The following is a 20562-nucleotide window of genomic DNA, read 5'->3' as shown; positions in this document are numbered from 1 at the left end:
TTAGCGGCAATTCGGCATCAAGCAGTTGTTTGTTTTTTGTTCATTTGAGTTTTCCAACTTTAATTTGCTTAAATCGCTTGCTGATATAAATCCACCCAGCTTTATATCAAGCCGATGTAAAGCTGCTTTGACACAATTTGCAATGTTAAAAGCGCCATACAAATAATATTGACTTGACTAAAAGCACCGTGCGCATTTTACTTTCACTTTTAAATTAGTGGTAATTCGGCATCAATTGCATGAATTCAATTCAAGCAACAACAAAATACAACGTAGAACATATAACTTTTATTAACAAAACGAATAAAAATACACCATGCTATATGCCTAATATAAAATAACAAATGACTTACAAATTTTAAATGGGTACAAAACTGAAAATCAGGAAAGACTGAGGAACAAATAATTAAAACGTAGAAAGTTTATTAGTGATTAAGAAAGTTTGGAGGCACGGACTGCATACACTTTGATATAAAATAATGAGGAAAATATCAGTTTAAATAAAATAAAAATCAGCAAATACTGTGGAACCAAATAAATGAGAAACGAATGTAAAAAACAAAAACCTTCCAATATCACCTTAGATAAATGACAATTTAAAAAACGGGCGCTTTTTTTTTGTTTTGAAACTCTTCTGCCGTCGTCTTGTCTCTCTTGCCTCACTCTTCTTGTCAGTCAGCTCGACTCACTCTCCTCACGTGATAAATGAAATCTGATCTGTGATCGCGACTGTCGTTCGTTCGATGTGCTTCATTGAGCAGCCGCGTTCAGTTCTAATTGTAATGTCTGTTCTCTAACTGAACTAAATGATTTTTTTATTACTATTAAAAAAAAAAAATCAAAATGACGGTGAGAGACGGTGCCGCGGTGGGCAAGTGACGTAACACCGGTATCACCGCCAACACGGTCTATCGGAGCTAGCCTACTACGAGAATACTTTTGGTGTGCAAAGAGAACTGAAATTAGTTTATTCAACAATTTCTTCTCCGTGTAAGTCTTCAATGCACATTGACGAGAGTACCATGAGGGTTTACAGGGCTTTTTTTCTGTTATTTACAGAACAAATTATTATTATTTACAACAAAAATACTTCCTGGCATGTTCTAGATCCCTTAACCCTACCTCATACCTAAATACAACTATTACAATGACTACCTTACTTACTATCAAAAAGCAGTAATTAGGAGTTTATTAAGGGTAAGCTCTTAGTTAATAGTGAATGTGTTCCCTAATCTGAAGTGTTTCCAAATTACACTTGGACAAAATATATTATATAACCATGAGGAAATGGCTATTTAGTGGTGTAGGTTTGCATATTTCCACCATAATCATTGGATGGGTGAATATTTTAGTCTAAATTAAACATCTTTTTCTATTAATAGGTTATAACATAATGTCTTATTTGTAGGTTTACAAGCACAAGTCATGTTTTAAAGGTCTAGAAAATGAAGATGATCATGATTTAGGCTACTCACCCATATGTTGTTTAAACCCATATGACTTTGTTTCTTCAAAAGGAAACATTTGAAGAGCTTTTTATCCATGTTTGTTTTTATACATGAATTTACAGCTAATGGAGGCTAGAGATTTCAAGATTTAAAAAAAAAATGCAAAAGTACACAATTTTTTACATAAGTTCAAGTGAGGTATACAGGTTTAGAATAACATGAGGGTGAGTAAATTAATACCGTTTTCATTTTTCAGTGAATCATGCGTTTAATATCAACCTATTCCTTCAACATTTTATAGAAGCAAATAAACTCAGTGTAATATTAGATAGAACTCTTCCAGTGCACTTTTTTTGGCATGTGACGACTTTTGAATATTGCATCATTTACCCAACAGGCATTTCAAATCATGAGCATCAATGCCAGAGGAACATGGATATTTTATTACTAAAAGTTTGGTAAGGTTTTTTGCCTTCAAGTAGGTAATGTCAGAGAGTTTGATGTTTAGGCAGAGCAGGTCACATAACCTAATTTGTTTCTCATCACATGGTTGGATACATATGCATTGTACACACTGCTGAACCATCAATCACATCTATCTCCACTCCAGGGAGAAAGAGATACACATTGGGTGGGTCTTGATTGGGACAGAGTCCTACAGATCTCTCATTCCTCCTTTCTGATGTGCTTGTTGGCTACATCAGGGCATGTAAGGTAAATCCGTCAATGTCCGGTTACCCTGGAATAGGACAGTAACACCATTAAACTTCGTATTCTGGCTTTGATCTTTCACTCGAGCCCCGTGGACATGTGCGTTCGCAGCGCCGTCATGCTTGGCGCAGGTGTTTTGTGTTGGCTCTGAAAAGTCTTTTGTCACGTGGCCATGCCTTTTGTACAGGTTTAAATGGTGGATGTTATCTGTAAAAGAGAGGGCATTCTGTAGACCATCCATGCTCGCTGTGCAGCATATTTTCACATCCCCACTTCAAAAGGTCATGTATGCACTAGTATTGGGCGGCAATACTGTGTATTACGAGTGTGTAATTACTCTCGTGTCTTTGAAAAAGGTTGTAACGCTGAGCAGCTTTTTCATTTCGTTTAAGGAGGTCTAGAAGTGGTTTCTCCGTCATTTGAATCCAGAAAACTTCACGATAATATAATCCCATTCGGATCTGATTCCCAGCGGACAGAGGCAGTGGTGTCCTCCCTCGCTGTCTGTGGGAGGCTTCATGAATGGCATGATAAGCTGCGGCCCTGAATGAGTCTCACAGTGTCGGTGATTGTAGAGAAAGCCTTGAGGGATCCCGCTCTCGGAGCGCAGATGGCTGTGGAGTCCAGCCAAAGAACTAATAAAGCACAGGATATCAATGCATGTCTCTCACTCACACCATGTCAGCGCTGTCTGAATGCTAACACACTGAGCGGAGGCACCTTAGAATCACACACCGTCCAGGCGTCCACAGCGTTAGACGGTTCTCTGTAAACAGTGGCTTTTTTCATGAAATAGGTTAACCAACTTTTATAATGTCACAACATTGGAAACTGTGGCAGGAGGTTAAAGAAGTTTCAAACGGCATCATATACATACAGTGCCCTCCATAAGTATTGGAACAGTAAAGACAAAATTGCTCTGTTGGTTGTGGAGTCAAGACATTTGCAAATATGATTAAAAGATGATTATGAGACAAAACTACAGAATGTCACATTTTATTATTAGCCGTTTCAACACGTTTTACCAAATAAAAAGAACAGCACTTTTAGAGCTCATCCCACTCATTGATGTGAGCATAAGTATTGGGACAGTTGAACATAAGGCAGATATAAAAGATTAAAAGCTATTATTTAGTTGCAGATTCCTTGCGCACAATCACAGCAGTGAGTCTGTGACCCATAGACATCACCAGACTCTTGGTCTCATCCTTTGAAATACTTTTCCCAGCCTTTAATGCAGCAAATTCCAGTTGTTGCTTGTTTTGGGGAGTTTCCGCCTTTACTCTCCTCTCCAGCTGGTGAAATTCATGTTCAATCGGATTTAAATCTGGAGATTGACTTGGGCAATCTAAGACTTTCCATTTCTTTGCCCTTATAAATTCCTTGACTGAACTGGCAGGGTGTTTTGGGTCATTGTCCCGATGCAATATGAAGCACTTCCCAATGAATCTGGTGGCATTTTCTTGAATATTGGTAGGCAAGATGGTTTTGTACCCTTCCAAATTCATTCTGCTACTGTCATCATACATTAAGTCATCAGTAAAGTTGACAGGGCCTGTTCCAGAGGCAGCCATGCATGCCCATGCCATGACACCACCTCCACCATGCTTTACAGATGAGGCTGTATGCTTTGTATCATTACAGTTCCCTTTTTTTTGTTTTTTCTCCACATTTCTGCTTTCCCATCACTTAGATAAAGGTTCATCTTTGTCTCATTGGTCCATAAACGCAGTTCCAGAACTCTTCTGGCTCACCTTTGTGCTTTTTTGCAAACTCTAATCTTGCCTTTCTATTTTTGGTGCTGGTCAGAGGTTTGCATCTTGCTGTGTAGCATCTGTAATTCTGTGTCAAAGTCTCCTTTGAGCATCACCCCAGCTTTCTGGAAGTTGTTGGTGATTTTTACAGACACGTCTTTTATGGTCCATTTTCACAGCTTTTATGATTTGTCATCAACTACTGTTGTTTTCTCAGCCAATCAGGTAGTTGTTGGTTGCTGGTGTCGCTGATGGTTTCCAAACTCTTGATTTCTTCATGCCCTTTGTTTTTGAAAGAGCTCTAATGGACTTCCTCTTTTCTTGTAGCATCCAAATTGCTTGCTTTTCTCTCAAAGTCAGCTCCCAGTCTTATTTCTGATGACTTATTGTCATTTTGTTCCTCAGTGAAACACGTTTCGAACCTTAAAGGGGGCATAACACACACAGTTTCACCCAATCTCATGTTAATCTTGAGTACCTATAGAGTAGTATTGCATCTTTCATATCTCCAAAAAGTCTTTATTTTTGTCATATTTATAAAAGAAAGATACAAATTTACGATTCTCTCCGGAAAAAGCCGAGCTCCTGGAGGAGCGCCGTGGGCGGAGCTAAAGAGTGACGAGCACTTGAGCGCCAATTGCCAATAAAACAGACATTTTTGATGCCGTTTCACTTACCGTCTGCAGTTCTGAATCATGACCGGGATCTTTTATAGCTGAGGCCGCTCTGTCTTTCAGTATCAAACGATGTGCAAATCCAGCGTCGGAATGGGCCTTGTTTATAAAATGTTCGTCAACAAACACACTTGAGAAACTCTTCGGGAAGCTGAACAAGGTTATCTTTCCCTCACAACCAAAAACACACTTCTTTAGAGACATTCTTCCCGAGCGAGTCCCGTGCAGTGCAGCCGAATGAAGCGCGTTGATGGGTGTGCTCTTGCTCTCGCTCTGGTCGATGCGTGCATGGGCGCGTTCTTCCGAGAGAAATGCCCATATAAGGAATATAAGGCCCATATAAGGAAAAACTCTCCGAAACTTGTACGAACCCGGAAGTACGATTTTTGGCACAGAAATACTGTTATATGTCCAAATTGTTTTGCATGAAACGGCATTGTACCTACCCTTTAATTTTGTTGATGAGACGAACACTGCCAATCAGAACATTTTGAAACTTGAAATTATAAATTGTGGAATGGAATTTTGAACCAATGAACTTTTGTCACAATCGGTCTGTTTTGGGCAATATTTGGCCATTTTGAGGCCCTCTTCAGATTATAACATTTTTTGTAAAAAATAATAATAAAACTAATATCATCTACGTAAGAGTATATCTATTTGCTGTCATTTAAAATTGTATTATGTACGCTGCTGTTGAAGTTTTTGAAAAGTCTCGTGCTCACTAAACTTGCATTTATTTGATCAAATATACTGTAAAAAGTAAAAACGTAGTAATGTAATATTTTTGCTGTTTAAATGACTGTTTTAATAAATTTTAAAATGAAATGTATTCTTGTAATAGCAAAGCTAAATTTTTAGCAGCCATTTCTTCAGTGTCACATGATCCTTTTGAAATCATTCTAATATGTTGATTGGTGCTAAAGAAACACTTCCTATTGTTATCAATGTTGAAGACAGTTGACCTGCTTAGTAGTTTTTCAGAAAACTGTGATGCATACATTTCAGGATTATTTGATGAATGGTTCAAAAAGAGCATCATTTATAAAAAATGTAAATCTTTTGTAGCATGCCATTTTAACCACCACGTTTTTTTATATCAGTATAATCATCAGTTGACTACTAGTTAAGACAGCCTTTTGAGGGAGTCTGAACTGGAAGGATTCAAAAAAAGTTAACATACCAACACTGTTTAAGTTATTTAGGGCCCAAATACAAAGGCTGTGACGTGCTGACAGTTTGAATTATAAACACACTGACCTACTTCAACTCTCTCTTATAGATCTGATCCAGTGCACCAACGAGATGAATGTGAACATCCCTCAGCTGGCCGACACGCTGTTCGAGCGCACCATCAACACCAGCTGGGTGGTCGTGTTCAAAACCCTCATCACCACACACCACATTATGGTCTATGGCAATGAGGTCAGCTTCCCTACAAACACACATGCTCTTGTACACTTTTATAACCTTTAGCCTGAGCTCTATAGCCTGATTAAATGCATGCACACTGAACTCAGGAATAGTTCACTCAAAAGAAAAAAAAAAGGAATTCCAAACTATCAAAATATTTCTATATTTTTTGTATTTTATTTGTTTTTAATCATTCAATTTGTTTTATTTATTGTAAGTGTTTTTTTACACCTTTTATTTTTTTGAAAATATCCTGACCACATTTAAACATCTTGTTTTAATTGAAGAATATGCTGACCACTTATTTTATTTGTTTTACTTTTATTTAAGTGCATTTATTACATTTTTATTTTTCAAAATCAGTCAATCCAAAAATCAATCAATCCTGGGGTAATCAGTTTTAAAATGGCAATACTTTTTATATATTTTTTTTAAGCTTTACAACCTTATTCACCATTCACTTTGATTTTACTGAAAACATTGGCCAAGATTAATCTTTTATGTTCATGGAAGACAGTAAATCAGGTTTGAAAAGAAATGAGTGCGAGTATATAACCAAATTAGATTTTTTTTGGTGAACTAATCCTTTAACTCTGCATTTTCAGCAGTGTTTAATCATGGTTTTGGTTAATCTAAAGCAGTTCAACTGGCACATGTGCCGCAGTCGATCAATTTTACCCTTGTGGCTTTGACAGTACTGTTTATTTGCATGGTGACTAACTTCAAAATAAATTTTTTGTTCCTCATGTTGACAGAGATTTGTACAATATCTGGCCTCCAGGAACACATTATTCAACCTCAGTAATTTTTTGGACAAAAGCGGGTTACAAGGTAGGTGCTTTCAGCCCGACACTTCATTAGTCATTCTGTTTTTCCAAACACATCCCAGCTGTGTCATCCATTTTCATGAGCGTCCAAACCCAAGGCAAATGCAGACATGATGAATATTTGAGGAGCTGATAGAACATACTTTGTGTTTTCAGAGTTTTATTATTTTAATGTTAGTCATGGTCAGATGCGGTGTTGGAGGGTTTGGGCAGTAGAAGCATGAGGTCCTGAACTCCCTTTTGGGACCTGTTCAGCAACATGGCCGACTTTCAGCTTAAATAAAGCACTACTGGGTTTATTTACCCAAGGCTTTTCCCATGTTAACAAGCTGCCTGGCAGCCAGCACTCAAAGAAGGCAGCAGGGAAATCAGCACAGCGAGACTCTTAGTTTGGAGAGTCTTTCAAGAAGAACTCTGGGCCCGTTTTCTGAAAATGACTAGAACTTGCATTACTTCACCTTGCATTACTTCACCTTTATCCTACTTTTCGTTATTACAACCCATATATAATATAGCTGGGCAATAAAATATAATTTATGTATCAATATATATTGAACATTATCAAAAGACTTAAGTTTGAACATCTGAATTGGCAAAGTGTTTGTATATAAAAATATGTTTGAATAACTATTAAATGACTTTTGTACGTTTATTTGTTTGCATGTTATATTATGCTATATTATTATGTTATATTTTGACCAAGAGCCCGTTTGGTCAGGTGCATAAAACAAATATTAAAACAAGTTGAAAAATCAATTTATAGAAAGAAAAAATAAATATTATTATTGCTACATTAATACAAGAAATTATATATTTTATCTGAATTTAATTGTCTTAGTAAAAATATATAAGCATTTAAATTGCTATACAGGGACTTCCAATAACATTTTTGAGTCCATGGATCAAACTCTGCTAGTATTTTTAACTACTGAGGATGAAATTGTGTGACAAAAATATGTCTTTATTGTAGAATATAATGTACATATTTAAAATGTTGTCCAGATAATTTGTTATACTTTTGTTTTATCTTTCGCATTTGAGCATATGACTAGCAGCATAGACTAGTACACTTGGCAGAGTCCGAGAAATCTGAGGGGATCTAGGCTGTCTTGCATTCTGCTAACCCTGTGGAATCCAGAATGTTTTTTCCCTCTGAGCATTTTAAAATGAGTCACAATAATTGTGCTCAAATTCAATTAGTACATCAAAGATGTCTAAAATCAGAACATAAGAATACAGTCTGCTGTATGACTAAGTTCAACAACCCGAGGGTCACTGTGAACTCAAAAGACGGCATGTTGTCTTTTGTGTGCAGGATATGACATGTCCACCTTCATCCGGAGGTACAGCCGCTACCTGAACGAAAAGGCAGTCTCATACAGACAAGTGGCTTTCGACTTCACGAAAGTAAAAAGAGGGTAAGTCCGTTTTCCTAAAGGGATAGTTCAGCCAAAAATGAGAACTTTTCATTGAATTGGTTGTCTGTTTTGTTGTCAAAGGGCGGATGGCGTAATGAGAATTATGAACACAGAGAAGCTCCTAAAGACCATCCCTATCATCCAAAACCAGATGGATGCACTCCTCGACTTCAACGTGAGTTTATGATCACAACAGCTAGACTTATTTAGACTTATTTAAGTTCCATATGCACTTATGGCTTGATCTTTCTTCAATTTTTTTTTTCTTTATTGCATTGGTTTTCAGTTCTTGCAGCATAATCGTCTCGATCCAAATTGAGTTTGGCTTATTTTGTGTCGGCAGGTTAATGCCAATGAGCTCACAAATGGGGTCATTAACGCTGCATTCATGCTTCTGTTTAAAGACGCCATCCGTCTGTTCGCGGCCTACAATGAAGGGATCATCAACTTACTTGGTGAGGTGTTATCCTGCTTGAGCTTTCAAAACTTAAAGTGGGCTGTCCTACATATTGGCTTTTACCAGTTATCTCTACTGTTACAGAGACCTTTGAGCTTAAAGTATCAGCCCACTCATCGACAGCTGCATAGGACTCTGACCCCGACTCTTCACTCAGTTTTATGACAGCTTATTTAGCTGTAACTCATAAAACAAACCCTTCCTGTACATATCAATAGTCTCAGAATGTATTTTTGAGCCAAGTAAGGACATTGTCATTGTTCAGTGCAGTAAAACTAGCAATGCACTGAACAAATTTCAACTTTAAGTGATGATTAGCTAGAGAGCGTGATTAAACTTGGTTATCCAGACCATGAGATATTGTATTATCAATTTAAGACAACTGATATTGATCAATTGTTGTTGAAAACTTGTTTTTTTTTTTCATATTCATTCACAATAACAGTCCACTCAGCTACAATGTAAATGTTTTTTTGTTTTGTTTTTTCCCCGTTCACATTTGCTTCTGCAAAGCAGTGTTAATTTTGTAAACGACAACAAAAAATATTCGTTAACTAACCTTTTTTTCTGTGACTAAGACTAGACGTTGGCGAGCTAAAACTAATATCTGATGATAAAAACTGACAAAATTTATGCCGCTTCTTCGTTAACAAGACGAGACGGGACTAGAATGTTATTTGAGGACTATCCCGGACATTCAAAATACATCCTATAGGCCAAGTTAACTGTCTTGTCTTTCAAAATGTGCGTCCCTGTCATTGGATTACAATCAGATGAGGGGCGTTTGCATATCTAGTCTCAGTATGGCAGCCGGAGTGGATGGATAGGCTACCAAAACGCGAACTAGCGATCTGAAACAATGGCCTCAGCACCTGAAGTGTTAGGGATAGAGTGACCAGACGTCCCGTTTTTCCTGGGAGATTTCTAATTAAATCATTAATGATTGAAAATTAAGTCATTAATGTTGTAATTAAGTAATTAAATTATGATAATGAAAATTTAAGTCATTAATGTTAACCAACAAATGATGTTAAATGTATACTTGTTAAAGGGGTCATTGGATGCAAAATTCACTTTACAAGTTGTTTGAACATAAATGTGTGTTGGAATTGTGTGTACACATCCATCCTATAATGATAAACATCCAGCCAGTGTTTTTTTTTTTTTTATCCCTATTTTAAAATCCCCTTTCTCAAATTAGGCTGTTCTGAGATTCCTGTCAGAATGACGTAGTTCTGTACAGACCGCTCCCATGATAGTAAGACCGTCTTACCTTAGGCCTGCCCTGAGTGCGCTGTCATCAGTCCGCCATTGTGTCGACTCCAGTGCAGGGGAAGACAAGAATGTCTCCAATTAAGCGACTGAGGTGTTTTGTTGTTGGATATAATAACGAATATAGCAGTCGTCATTTACTCCTGACATCTGAGCCGCTGAAGACGCAAGGGATTAACGTTACTTTCACTTTGAAGGGAATGCGCCGATCTGCCTACATGCATCTGTTCGCGCAAATCATTCGTGATCCTACAGAAGTGAGTTTAAGGGTTTTATATGAATCTTTGCAAAGTTAACAGTACTACTCGTCAGTCCACGGAAGAGGGCAGGGTCAGCAGAGCTCATTAGCATTTAAAGCTACATGGACTAGAATGGCTTGCTAAAAACTGAGCTGATTTTGACGGGGTAAAAAAGGTGTTTTTTTTAACACTACCATTAAGAAATTTTAACCAAAGTATGTTATAGACTTTTCATTAAGACCCTAAGGAATCATTTCAACTTGTGGAAAATGGGCATTGGATGACCTCTTTAAGCAAACCTACTGGATCTGAAAAACGAGTTTAATTTATATCTCTACCAAAAAATGTATTTATTCCAATTTTTCCCTAATTCAATCCGTGATTAAAATTTTTAGTTAATTGATTAATTGATTTGGTATAAAGAGAGAAATTCATTACTATTTTTGAAGACTACATATAAAATAGCTACCAAAATAAATGTTTGACTAAAAGTTGACGACAAATGTAACGACTTCATCGACTAAAACTATGAAAGACTAAAATGTGACTAAGACTATTAAGCATTTTCGTCTCAAGATAAAGACTAAATCAAACATGCCTGCCAAAATTAGCACAGCTGCAAAGAGGCTTGAGTTCGGTTCCATTCAGACTTAAAGGAATAGTTCACCCAAAATTGAAAAATGTTGTCGTCATTTACTCACCCTCATGTCATTCTAAACCTGTATAATTGTTTTTTTTTTATGGTGAACAAAAGATATTTTGAAGAACCTAACAGTTATTGGTCCCCATTGACTTCCTTCTTACTCTTATTTTTTTTTTTTATATCTAAGCAGCAGAAATATCGGATTATCATATCACAATTTAAATCGCTACCGTAGTATTTGTTAAAAACATTGCAATATGATATTTTTACTAAATCAAACAGCCCTACTTGGAGTGTTTGTGTTGGACGTCTCCGTTCAGGGGCTGAGCTGCATCCATTGGCTTCGTTCAATGGTTACATGTTGGATGAGAGTTTCTGTGAGAGGCTGGCATACTAGTGAGAGTGGCTTGTTGTGACGACAGATGCCAAACATAACTCGACCTGGTGAAGTTGCAGAGCAAAAAGCAAGCCGCCCCTTAAAATGTGGTGGGAATGCAAAACCATCTCAAAATCTGACTTCATACCTTTCTCCATGTGTAGAGAAGTACTTTGACATGAAGAAAGCCCAGTGTAAAGAAGGACTAGACATCTATAAGAAATTCCTCACTCGAATGACGAGAATCTCAGAGTTTCTCAAAGTGGCAGAGGTAAGACAGCATAACCTGTGCTATGGGGCCCTGTTTATGTAATGAGCAAATACACATGGGACATGCATTAACCAGCTCTTTTCTGCTCATTACAGCAAGTGGGAATCGACCGAGGGGATATACCAGACCTGTCACAGGTGAGGAAAAAAATGTATCGGCCTTGTTTTTTTGTAAGGAAAAACTTACACTGACTGCTTTCCCTTCTGCCTATCAGCTACTTCTGTCACTCTGCCCTTATTTAGCAAGAAATGCCTTGAGCTCCTCAGCCAAACTTGGCACGGCTGTATTAGATTCAAACAAGTGCAAGTTGTAGAACTCTCTAACCTGCATTTACTTAGAAATCTCAATATGTAACATGAGTTATAGGAAAAGTCATCAGAGAGTTCTAGAACGGCAACTAATTTGCTTGTGCAGTGAGGCTGCAAACTGCAGGCCTGCAGTGCTCGACGCATGCGGGCATCTCTGCATGACACTGGTGGGGGAAGTGATTCTAACTGTCCTTAATGCTTGATTCATACAGCACATAAAGGTGTAATGCTGTGGGCAGCTAACAGGTTTAAGACACAATTCAGGTCTAGGTTTAGGTCCGATTTCATATGCCTTTTCAGCAATTAGCTTTTTACTTGTTTGTGTGTTAAGGAGACGGTGTTAACAAGGAAATTTATTATTTTTTGAAAAGGAGACCAGAATGAAAAAAATAGAGGGTACAGGTTCTCCTCAAAATTCAGACAGAGCCATGCCTAGTTCATACGGGGTTTTGATTGGATTCTTTAACATTTATGTTTGATCCCCACCTTTTATATGTATACAGAAGTCTTTTTATATAGGCTATATTAAAGAAGCCTTTTTTCACATAAAGCAATAGTTCTACATATTTTGTTAATTTTACAAGACTTTTGGGTCTGTTTTTATTCTTAACATTTCTGTAGTTTCTGAAAACACCTCTGTTAAACGACCACCTTTATATTCTGTATCTTTCCTTATCTTTCCGTTTTCAGTTTACAGTTTGTGTAAGTACCTGCATCTCACTCTCTTCTCTCTGTTCAGAGTTTTGGTTTGTACCTTTGCATGCTAACTGTGTTTTTGTACAGCAGTGAATCTTCACTTAAGGGGACATTTTTGTCTGTAGTATGATATATATTATATATATATATATATATATATATATATATATATATATATATATATATATATATATATATATATATATATATATATATATATATATATATATATACACACACACATATACATACAGTGGGGCAAATAAGTATTTGATACACTGCCGATTTTTCAAGTTTTCCCACTTACAAAGAATGGAGAGATCTGTAATTTTCATCGTAGGTACACCTCAAATGTGAGCGACAGAATATAAAAAGAAAATTCCAGAAAATCACATTGTATGATTTGAATAATTAATTTCCATTTTATTGCATGAAATAAGTATTTGATACAATAGAAAAATATAGCTTAATATTGGTACAGGAACCTTTGTTTACAATTACAGAGGTCAGACGTTTCCTGTAGTTCTTGACCAGGTTTGCACACACTGCAGCAGGGATTTTGGCCACTCCTCCATACAGGTCTTCTCCAGATCTTTCAGGTTTTGGGGCTATCGCTGGGCAACACAGAGTTTCAGCTCCCTCCATAGATTTTCTATTGGGTTCAGGTCTGGAGACTGGCTAGGCCATTCCAGGACCTTGAAATGCTTCTTACGGAGCCACTCCTTAGTTGCCCTTGCTGTGTGTTTGGGGTCATTGTCATGCTGGAAGACCCAGCCACGACCCATCTTCAATGCTCTTACTGAGGGAAGGAGGTTGTTGCCCAAAATCTTGCGATACATGGCCCCATCCATCCTCCCCTCAATAAAGTGCAGTTGTCCTTTCCCCTTTGCAGAAAAGCACCCCCAAAGCATGATGTTTCCACCCCCATGCTTCACGGTTGGGATGGTGTTCTTGGGATTGTACTCATCCTTCTTCCTCCAAACACGGCGAGTGGAGTTTATACCAAAAAGTTCTATTTTGGTCTCATCTGACCACATGACCTTCTCCCATGCCTCCTCTGGATCATCCAGATGGTCTTTGGCAAACTTCAGACGGGCCTGGACATGTGCTGGCTTGAGCAGGGGGACCTTGCGCGCGCTGCAGGATTTTAAACCATGACGGTGTAGTGTGTTACTAATGGTAACCGTTGAGACTGTGGTCCCAGCTCTCTTCAGGTCATTGACCAGGTCCTTCAGTGTAGTTCTAGGCTGATCCCTCACCTTTCTCGGGATCATTGTTACTCCACAAGGCGAGATCTCGCATGGAGCCCCAGTCCGAGGGAGATTGACAGTCATCTTGAATTTCTTCCATTTTCTAATAATTGCACCAACAGTTGTTGCCTTCTCACCAAGCTGTTTGCCTATTGTCCTGTAGCCCATCCCAGCCTTGTGCAGGTGTACAATTTTGTCCCTAGTGTCCTTAGACAGCTCTTTGGTCGTGCCCATAGTGGAGAGGTTGGAGTCAGGTAACAAGTTCAAATAGGTGCAATTAATACAGGTAATGAGTGGATAGGAGGGCTTCTTAAAGACAAACTAACAGGTCTGTGAGAGCCAGAATTCTTGCTGGTTGGTAGGTGATCAAATACTTATTTAATGCAATAAAATGGAAATTAATTATTCAAAAATTAGATTTTCTGGATTTTTTTTATTTATATTCTGTCTCTCACAGTTGAGGTGTACCTACGATGAAAATTACAGATCTCTCCATTCTTTGTAAGTGGGAAAACTGGAAAAATCGGCAGTGCATCAAATACTCACTGTATGTCCTAAAACATTTAAAGTCCGTGTAAAGAGAATTCTGAGAATTGTTTCTAAACACATTACAAAGACTCTGAACTATGTAGTACTGAATTGTGGAGTTAAACCGTTAAACAGTTTTTCACCAATTCTGTGTTCAGGTTTTTTTGGGCGGGGCTAAAACGGTGGCTCTGACGCAGTGGAGCCACCGAGCGTGGCCCCGCCCCTAACACTATAATAACTAAGTAGGTTTCAACTCACTGCAGCGCTGCGCGTCTACAATTAAATAACGAACTTGCACGCTAAAACATGTATGGCTGTATAAATCCAATTAAGCTACTGGAGGTAGTATCAGTAGCATCCATTCAGGTTGTAGCGGTATTTGACAGTTGAGAGAGACAGCCGCTTTCCCGTGAGTGGGCGGGGTTTCAGCGCCTACAGCGGACACGCCCCCAACGTTTGAGAGCAGAGAGTCCTGCTTATTTTTCGAAGATTTTGATAACTTATTTTAGTTACTTGGCGGTTTTTTTTATCATTCAAATTTGGCTGGGTGGTTAATAACACATTTTTCTGTTGTGTGACAAACTCAGAACACCTATTTTAATATCACTTTACACAGACTTTAATAGATTTTTTTTAGATTTCAAGTAGTCAAAAGTGCCCCTAATTAAAATCACCAATATATGTTGCGTGTGTATATTTGTGGTCTCTGTGTGTGTGTGTGTGTGTGTACTGTCCTGTAAGCTAATGTTTCCATACCGCCAGGCCCCCAGTAGCCTTCTGGATGCCCTTGAGCAGCATTTGGCTTCATTAGAGGGGAAAAAGGTCAAAGACTCCACGGCTGCCAGCAGGTACAGTGAATTTCAAGCAGTTAATTTTGAACTTTCTAGTATGTGAGGGGGTTGGTTTCCTCATGCTCTGCATTCAGTAAGTGTGTGCGACTGTTGGATGTGCCGAGCATGTGTGGGAGAGAGGTGATTCAGGGAGTTTTGTGATGGGTTAAAAGTTCGGTGCAGCTTTTCCAAGTGAGAGGGATTTTGAGCTTTTTTTTTTTTTTAATGCTGAAATTTTTGCTACCATCTAGAAATCAACATTTCATATCTCAGTCATTCTTTAAAGGCTATATTACTGCAATTTATATACAAAGATATTGTACAAAGTACATTTTCATGCTTATTTTTATTTTTATTTTTTTACCTGTTGTTTCTTTTGAAGTTACATAATTCAGTTTTTCTTAGGTTAATATTTTAATCTGCTTGAAGTATTGAATTTTGATCTCAGGACCGGTGGTTTTAGGTGTTGTGAGTGATGTCGTTTTAATTTTCTAATTTTATTTAATGTTACAAATATTTCTAAAACAATCAGTGTACTGTGTTTAAACAAAGTGTAGGAGGAATGTACAGGAATTTGATGACTTGCAGTTTGGATGTAGGTTAAAAAAATGCTAACTTTGCTAACACTGACACTCTTTGCGGAAGTCCAGGGTCAAACTGCATTCCTGTTAAGGAAGCAGTAAAAATGTGCTCTGTGCTCATGCTAGTAGGATTGATGTCTACAAATGCAACCCTAGCGATTTCAACAGTGGCGTGTTTACTGTATCAGTTCTTCTGCCTGTCTTTCTACACAGAGCCAGTACACTGTCCAATGCGGTGTCCTCTCTGGCCAACACGGGTATCTCTTTCACCAAAGTCGATGAGAGGGAAAAGCAGGTAGCTCTGGAGGAGGAGCAGTCTCGATTAAAAGCACTTAAGGTATGTCACAACAGTCTATGACAGAGTGGAAAGATTTTTTTGTAGTTAAAAATCTCATTAAATTGGATCATACCCAATTAGCAATCTAATTAACAAGGATACGCGATTTGCTTCTTTCATCAGGAGCAGCGTCTGAAGGAACTGTCCAAGAAGCCCTCCACATCTTCCACGACTGCTGCGTCTCCTGTTTCAACAGCGACGGGCACCGTCAGTTCCACCCCAGCTATTGACCTGTTCTCCACACCTAGTAGCTTCAATAACAGGTAATAGTTTTATATATGTATTGTTCAAAATTGTGGTCTGTTTTTGAAAGAAAGTCCTATTTTATTAATCAAAGACACATTAAATTGATCAAAAGTGACAGTAAAGACATTTATAATGTTGCACAAGATTAAATTTCAACTAAATGCTATTTTTTTAATTTTCTGTTCATCAAAGAATCCTTGAACCAAAAATACTATTAGCAGCACTATTCAGCTTTGCCATCACAATAAATTATATTTTAAAATGTATTCAAATAGAAAACTGTTATTTTGAACTATATTATTTCCCAATATTACTGTTTTAGTGTACTTTTTATATAAAAAAAAAATATTTATTTATATAACTTTTTTTCTCCTTCTGGAATATAATTTTCAAAATTAAAAATGCCACATATTATAGAAAACCTTTGGAATTAAAAAATTATAAAAATGATATATGCACGCGCATGCATACATACAGTATATGTGTGTGTATATATATATATATATATATATATATATATATACATATACATATATATATATATATATATATATATATATATATATATATATATATATATATATATATATATATGTATATATATATGTATATATATATGTGTGTATGTATATATGTATATATATATATATATATATATATATATATATATATATATGTGTGTATGTATATATGTATATATGTATGTGTATATATATATGTGTGTGTATATGTGTATATGTATGTATATGTGTATATATGTATGTATATATGTGTATATGTATATATGTACACGCATATATTCACACTTTATTTGTTTGTTCAGTACAAATCAAAATGGTTTAAATGGCGTTAAAAAGTGAATAAATAAATAACACATCAAATTGCGTCACATTATGGGATATTGTGAATGCCGTTTTATGTTGATGCAAAGTTCAAATGCTTTTCAGCCAGTTAGATTGTGTGGGCAGAACTAATTGCTCTATATTTGATGATTGATCCCACAGTCTCTCTATTCTGATGATACACAGCTGGTAGTGATTATTTTCCCAGTTGGTGCATATGTACAATCGTTTGGCATCAATCTTCAGCTTTTAGTGTTTTATTAGGGCTCTATGCAGGACTGCACAATGACGGCAAGTTAAATTCAGCGATTACGTTACAGGCGTATGTGATTTTAATGATGATGTCACCAAGGAGTAAGTGGGACATGCGTTATTAATGATGCTAAGGCGAGCATCATTATTACTATTATACTTGCGGTTAGGGGTTTGTTCAAATAAGATTAATGTCCTGTCCTGAGACGTGTGCGGCTTTGTGTATTTAAAAAAAATAAACAAAACAAAAAAACAGTTCAAAATCAGGCTCTGGTTCTCTTGTTTACACTAAAAGTGTGTGAATTCCTGCCTGGACATGATTTGGCTGTGAAGAAGGTATTGATTGTATGTGAATTTCCCCCAACTCCCTAAGTCTCCACTTTAAGCACTTCAAATCAACGTGCCAAGTTTGTCTTTGCCATATAACTGAGAAATTCTTGGCCCTTAAACTGCCGTTTTATGGAAGACATTAATGCAATTCCTGTGTGTGTGTGTCTGTGTTTGTCTTGGTGCGTGTCTGGCTCCAGTACTCCGACGGTGCCGAACAATCTTTTGGACTTGCAGCCCACGTTCCAGCCATCCCTGCCTCTCTCCACCGGCCTGCCTTTAGCCAACACATGGGGAGGTGAGCGGTCCACACCACAGGAACTCACAGATCAGCATTAATATGCATCTGATTGAAATTGAGCTTACATCAACACTATCTTCTCCTCTGTAATCAAAACTGAAGAAATGAAAGTTCCCTCTTGAATTTTATCCATTATGCTATCCGTGTTCTTATTGCATGCATTTTATTTGTCTAAATAACATATAATCTGTAAAGTCTGATAAATGAGTTAACATTTTTATCTGAAAGTGCTGATAGGGTGTGTAACATGATATTTAACGTGGCAGAACTGATATCATATTGGTTTCCGATATTAGTCGGGCAGAACCATAAAAAGCCTGCAGCTTTCTGTGTTTATTGAATTATACTGCGTACCACACACTCAGCAAGCTTCACAGATGTATTACCTTGACACTCTTTGGCGTTTTAAGTACGCCACACACTGTCTAACACCTCTGCTGTCATGTCCTACCACTTTTAAAGGAATAACTTGCCTAAACATGATAACTCTGTAGTCATTTATTCATCCTTATGTCGTTCCAAGCTCACATGAGTTTAATTCTTTTGTGGAACATAACATTTGCTACACTTCTTTATATAATTGAAGGAAATGAAAACTGGGGCTGTCATAATCCAAACTGACCCAAAAAAGCCTCGTAAAAGTGATCATTTCAACTTGTGGAATATTTTCCGAGACTTGGAACAACAATGTGTGAGTAAATGATGACTGAATTGATTTTAGAGTGAACTAATCCTTTAAAATTAGTTTAAAATGTTCATAATGTAAATGAAGAGGAGAGGTATACTGGGATGTTCAGAAATGTTTTTAAACTTCACATTGGATTTTGGGAAAATGTATTTTAAATTTAATTAGAATAAATATTTCTGATAAAATCTGAATTGTATCGTTAAAGGTATCGTAAAAATTATAATATTGCATGTGTATCTTTTTTGTCTTCAAATCAGGTTATAGGTTACAGAACCTTTAGCTAGTAATGTTTTTCTAAGTTGTACAATAAAAGCAATTATTAATAGCAGTAATACACATTATATATAACATTATTTGTGTATACATCTTATTTTGTACAACTTTAAAGCTTACTAATAACACTTAACTAGTAACACTTTAACTAATAATAGTAATATTTAATATTGTTTATAAAATAAATATTAAATTAAATATTTATATATTTTATAACTTTATATCAGACGGAAGTTCTACTGAAATGTAGGCATAGCCAGTCAAATACATTATGAATTCTGATATTAGTCATGATTCAAAGAATAATTAGTATCCATTTAGCTTGGATGCATGATTTGTTACATATTCATTACATTCCATGTCGGATGTCTCATTTAGTCTTGTGCAATGATAGTTTATTTACATCTGAAAGCGTCTGAGTCTAGACCAAACAGACTCCACTTCATTTGTCTGTTAGTCTGTTTGCATGCTTTCTCTGTCTCTCTCTAACTTTTTCCTGTTATTTTCTGTTTCTGTCTCGTCTTTGGCCGTGTAGATCCTTTCACATCTACAGAGGCTGTTGACGACTCCATTCCAAACTTAAATCCTTTCCTTACAAAACCAGTTGTTGATCCTGTCCATCTGCCTGTTGTGTCTTCAGATGCTGTTAGTTTTTCCTCTCGGACACCCAGTCATGAAATGTTCGGTGGTAAACGGCTGTTCTTTTCTCTTATGTAGTGCACCGTTTGCTTTCTTTTGCCTGCTGCGTGCCGGTCTGTTTTCCCTCCACTCTCATTTTTGTCCTGAATGCTCCACCACATCAAGTGTACAAAGACCCACTGGGCAGGAGCGGTGTGACCTGAGTAACCCTTAAAGTATCTGATACGTGTGTCTCTAGTTCATACCGGCTGTGTACTCAAAACCTAGGAAGCTGCCTACCTTGACAGTATTTTTTGACAATGTCTAACTCAAAATCTCAAATGCACTGGTAATGCCCAAAAATGCTGTCTGTGTTGGCAACTTGAAATAGAATAGTAGCCTACTGCCTAATGCACAGTATAGCCTGAAAAACACGTATGCTAAAAATAAATGAATGAATAATACTTATATTTTAATTAATTAAATATCATTTGAAAGAGTTTGTTATACAGCATAAAATATTTTATACAGAATTCTTAGTAACATTACAATGTTACCGTAGTTCAAAATGTAAGGCATTAATATGTACTTTATAAGTATTAATTAACAGCCAATATGCAAGTAATATGCATGCTAATAACAACTAGTTAATAGTTAGAATTGGGCCCTGAACTAAAGAGATTTTATTACATGCTTTAAGACATTGCATGCATTTTTGAATCCGAACTGCTGCTTGATAATTGGAAAAAAAAATAAAAAGGTGTCTGTAATTGAAATAACTAAACAAATGTGACCCTGGACTGGTCTTAAGTCGCTGGGGTATATTTTTAGCAATAGCCAACAATACATTGTATGGGTCAAAATGATTAATTTTTCTTTTATGCCAAAAATCATTAAGATATTAAGTAAAGATCATGTTCCATGAAGATATTTTGTCAATTTCTTACCATAAATATATCAAAACTTCATTTTTGATTAGTAA

The 20562-nt window shown here is 36.8% G+C and overlaps 1 protein-coding gene across 14 annotated transcripts in view; it reads left to right on the top strand.

Moving 5' to 3' along the window:
• Positions 1–20562, top strand: part of LOC306864202 (phosphatidylinositol-binding clathrin assembly protein-like) — a 49584-nt gene that overhangs the window by 10976 nt on the left and 18046 nt on the right. For 10 of the 14 annotated variants that reach the window (XM_079408016.1, XM_079408014.1, XM_079408015.1 and 7 more), the window contains 11 exons: positions 5870–6012; positions 6756–6831; positions 8143–8245; positions 8327–8420; positions 8589–8700; positions 11397–11503; positions 11599–11640; positions 15048–15133; positions 15910–16033; positions 16157–16296; positions 17901–17998. In XM_079408016.1, the coding sequence (XP_079264142.1) occupies positions 5870–6012; positions 6756–6831; positions 8143–8245; positions 8327–8420; positions 8589–8700; positions 11397–11503; positions 11599–11640; positions 15048–15133; positions 15910–16033; positions 16157–16296; positions 17901–17998 (1125 nt within the window). Of the gene's footprint in view, positions 1–5869; positions 6013–6755; positions 6832–8142; positions 8246–8326; positions 8421–8588; positions 8701–11396; positions 11504–11598; positions 11641–15047; positions 15134–15909; positions 16034–16156; positions 16297–17900; positions 17999–19497; positions 19651–20562 lie in introns of all 14 variants that reach the window. The other 4 variants (XM_079408012.1, XM_079408018.1, XM_079408017.1 and 1 more) reach the window with 2 other exon arrangements.

Source organism: Barbus barbus (genome assembly GCF_936440315.1).
Source record: "Barbus barbus genome assembly, chromosome: 45".
Lineage (NCBI taxonomy): Eukaryota > Metazoa > Chordata > Actinopteri > Cypriniformes > Cyprinidae > Barbus > Barbus barbus.
Note: the sequence above shows the minus strand (reverse complement) of the source record. Positions and strands in the feature narration are given on the sequence as shown.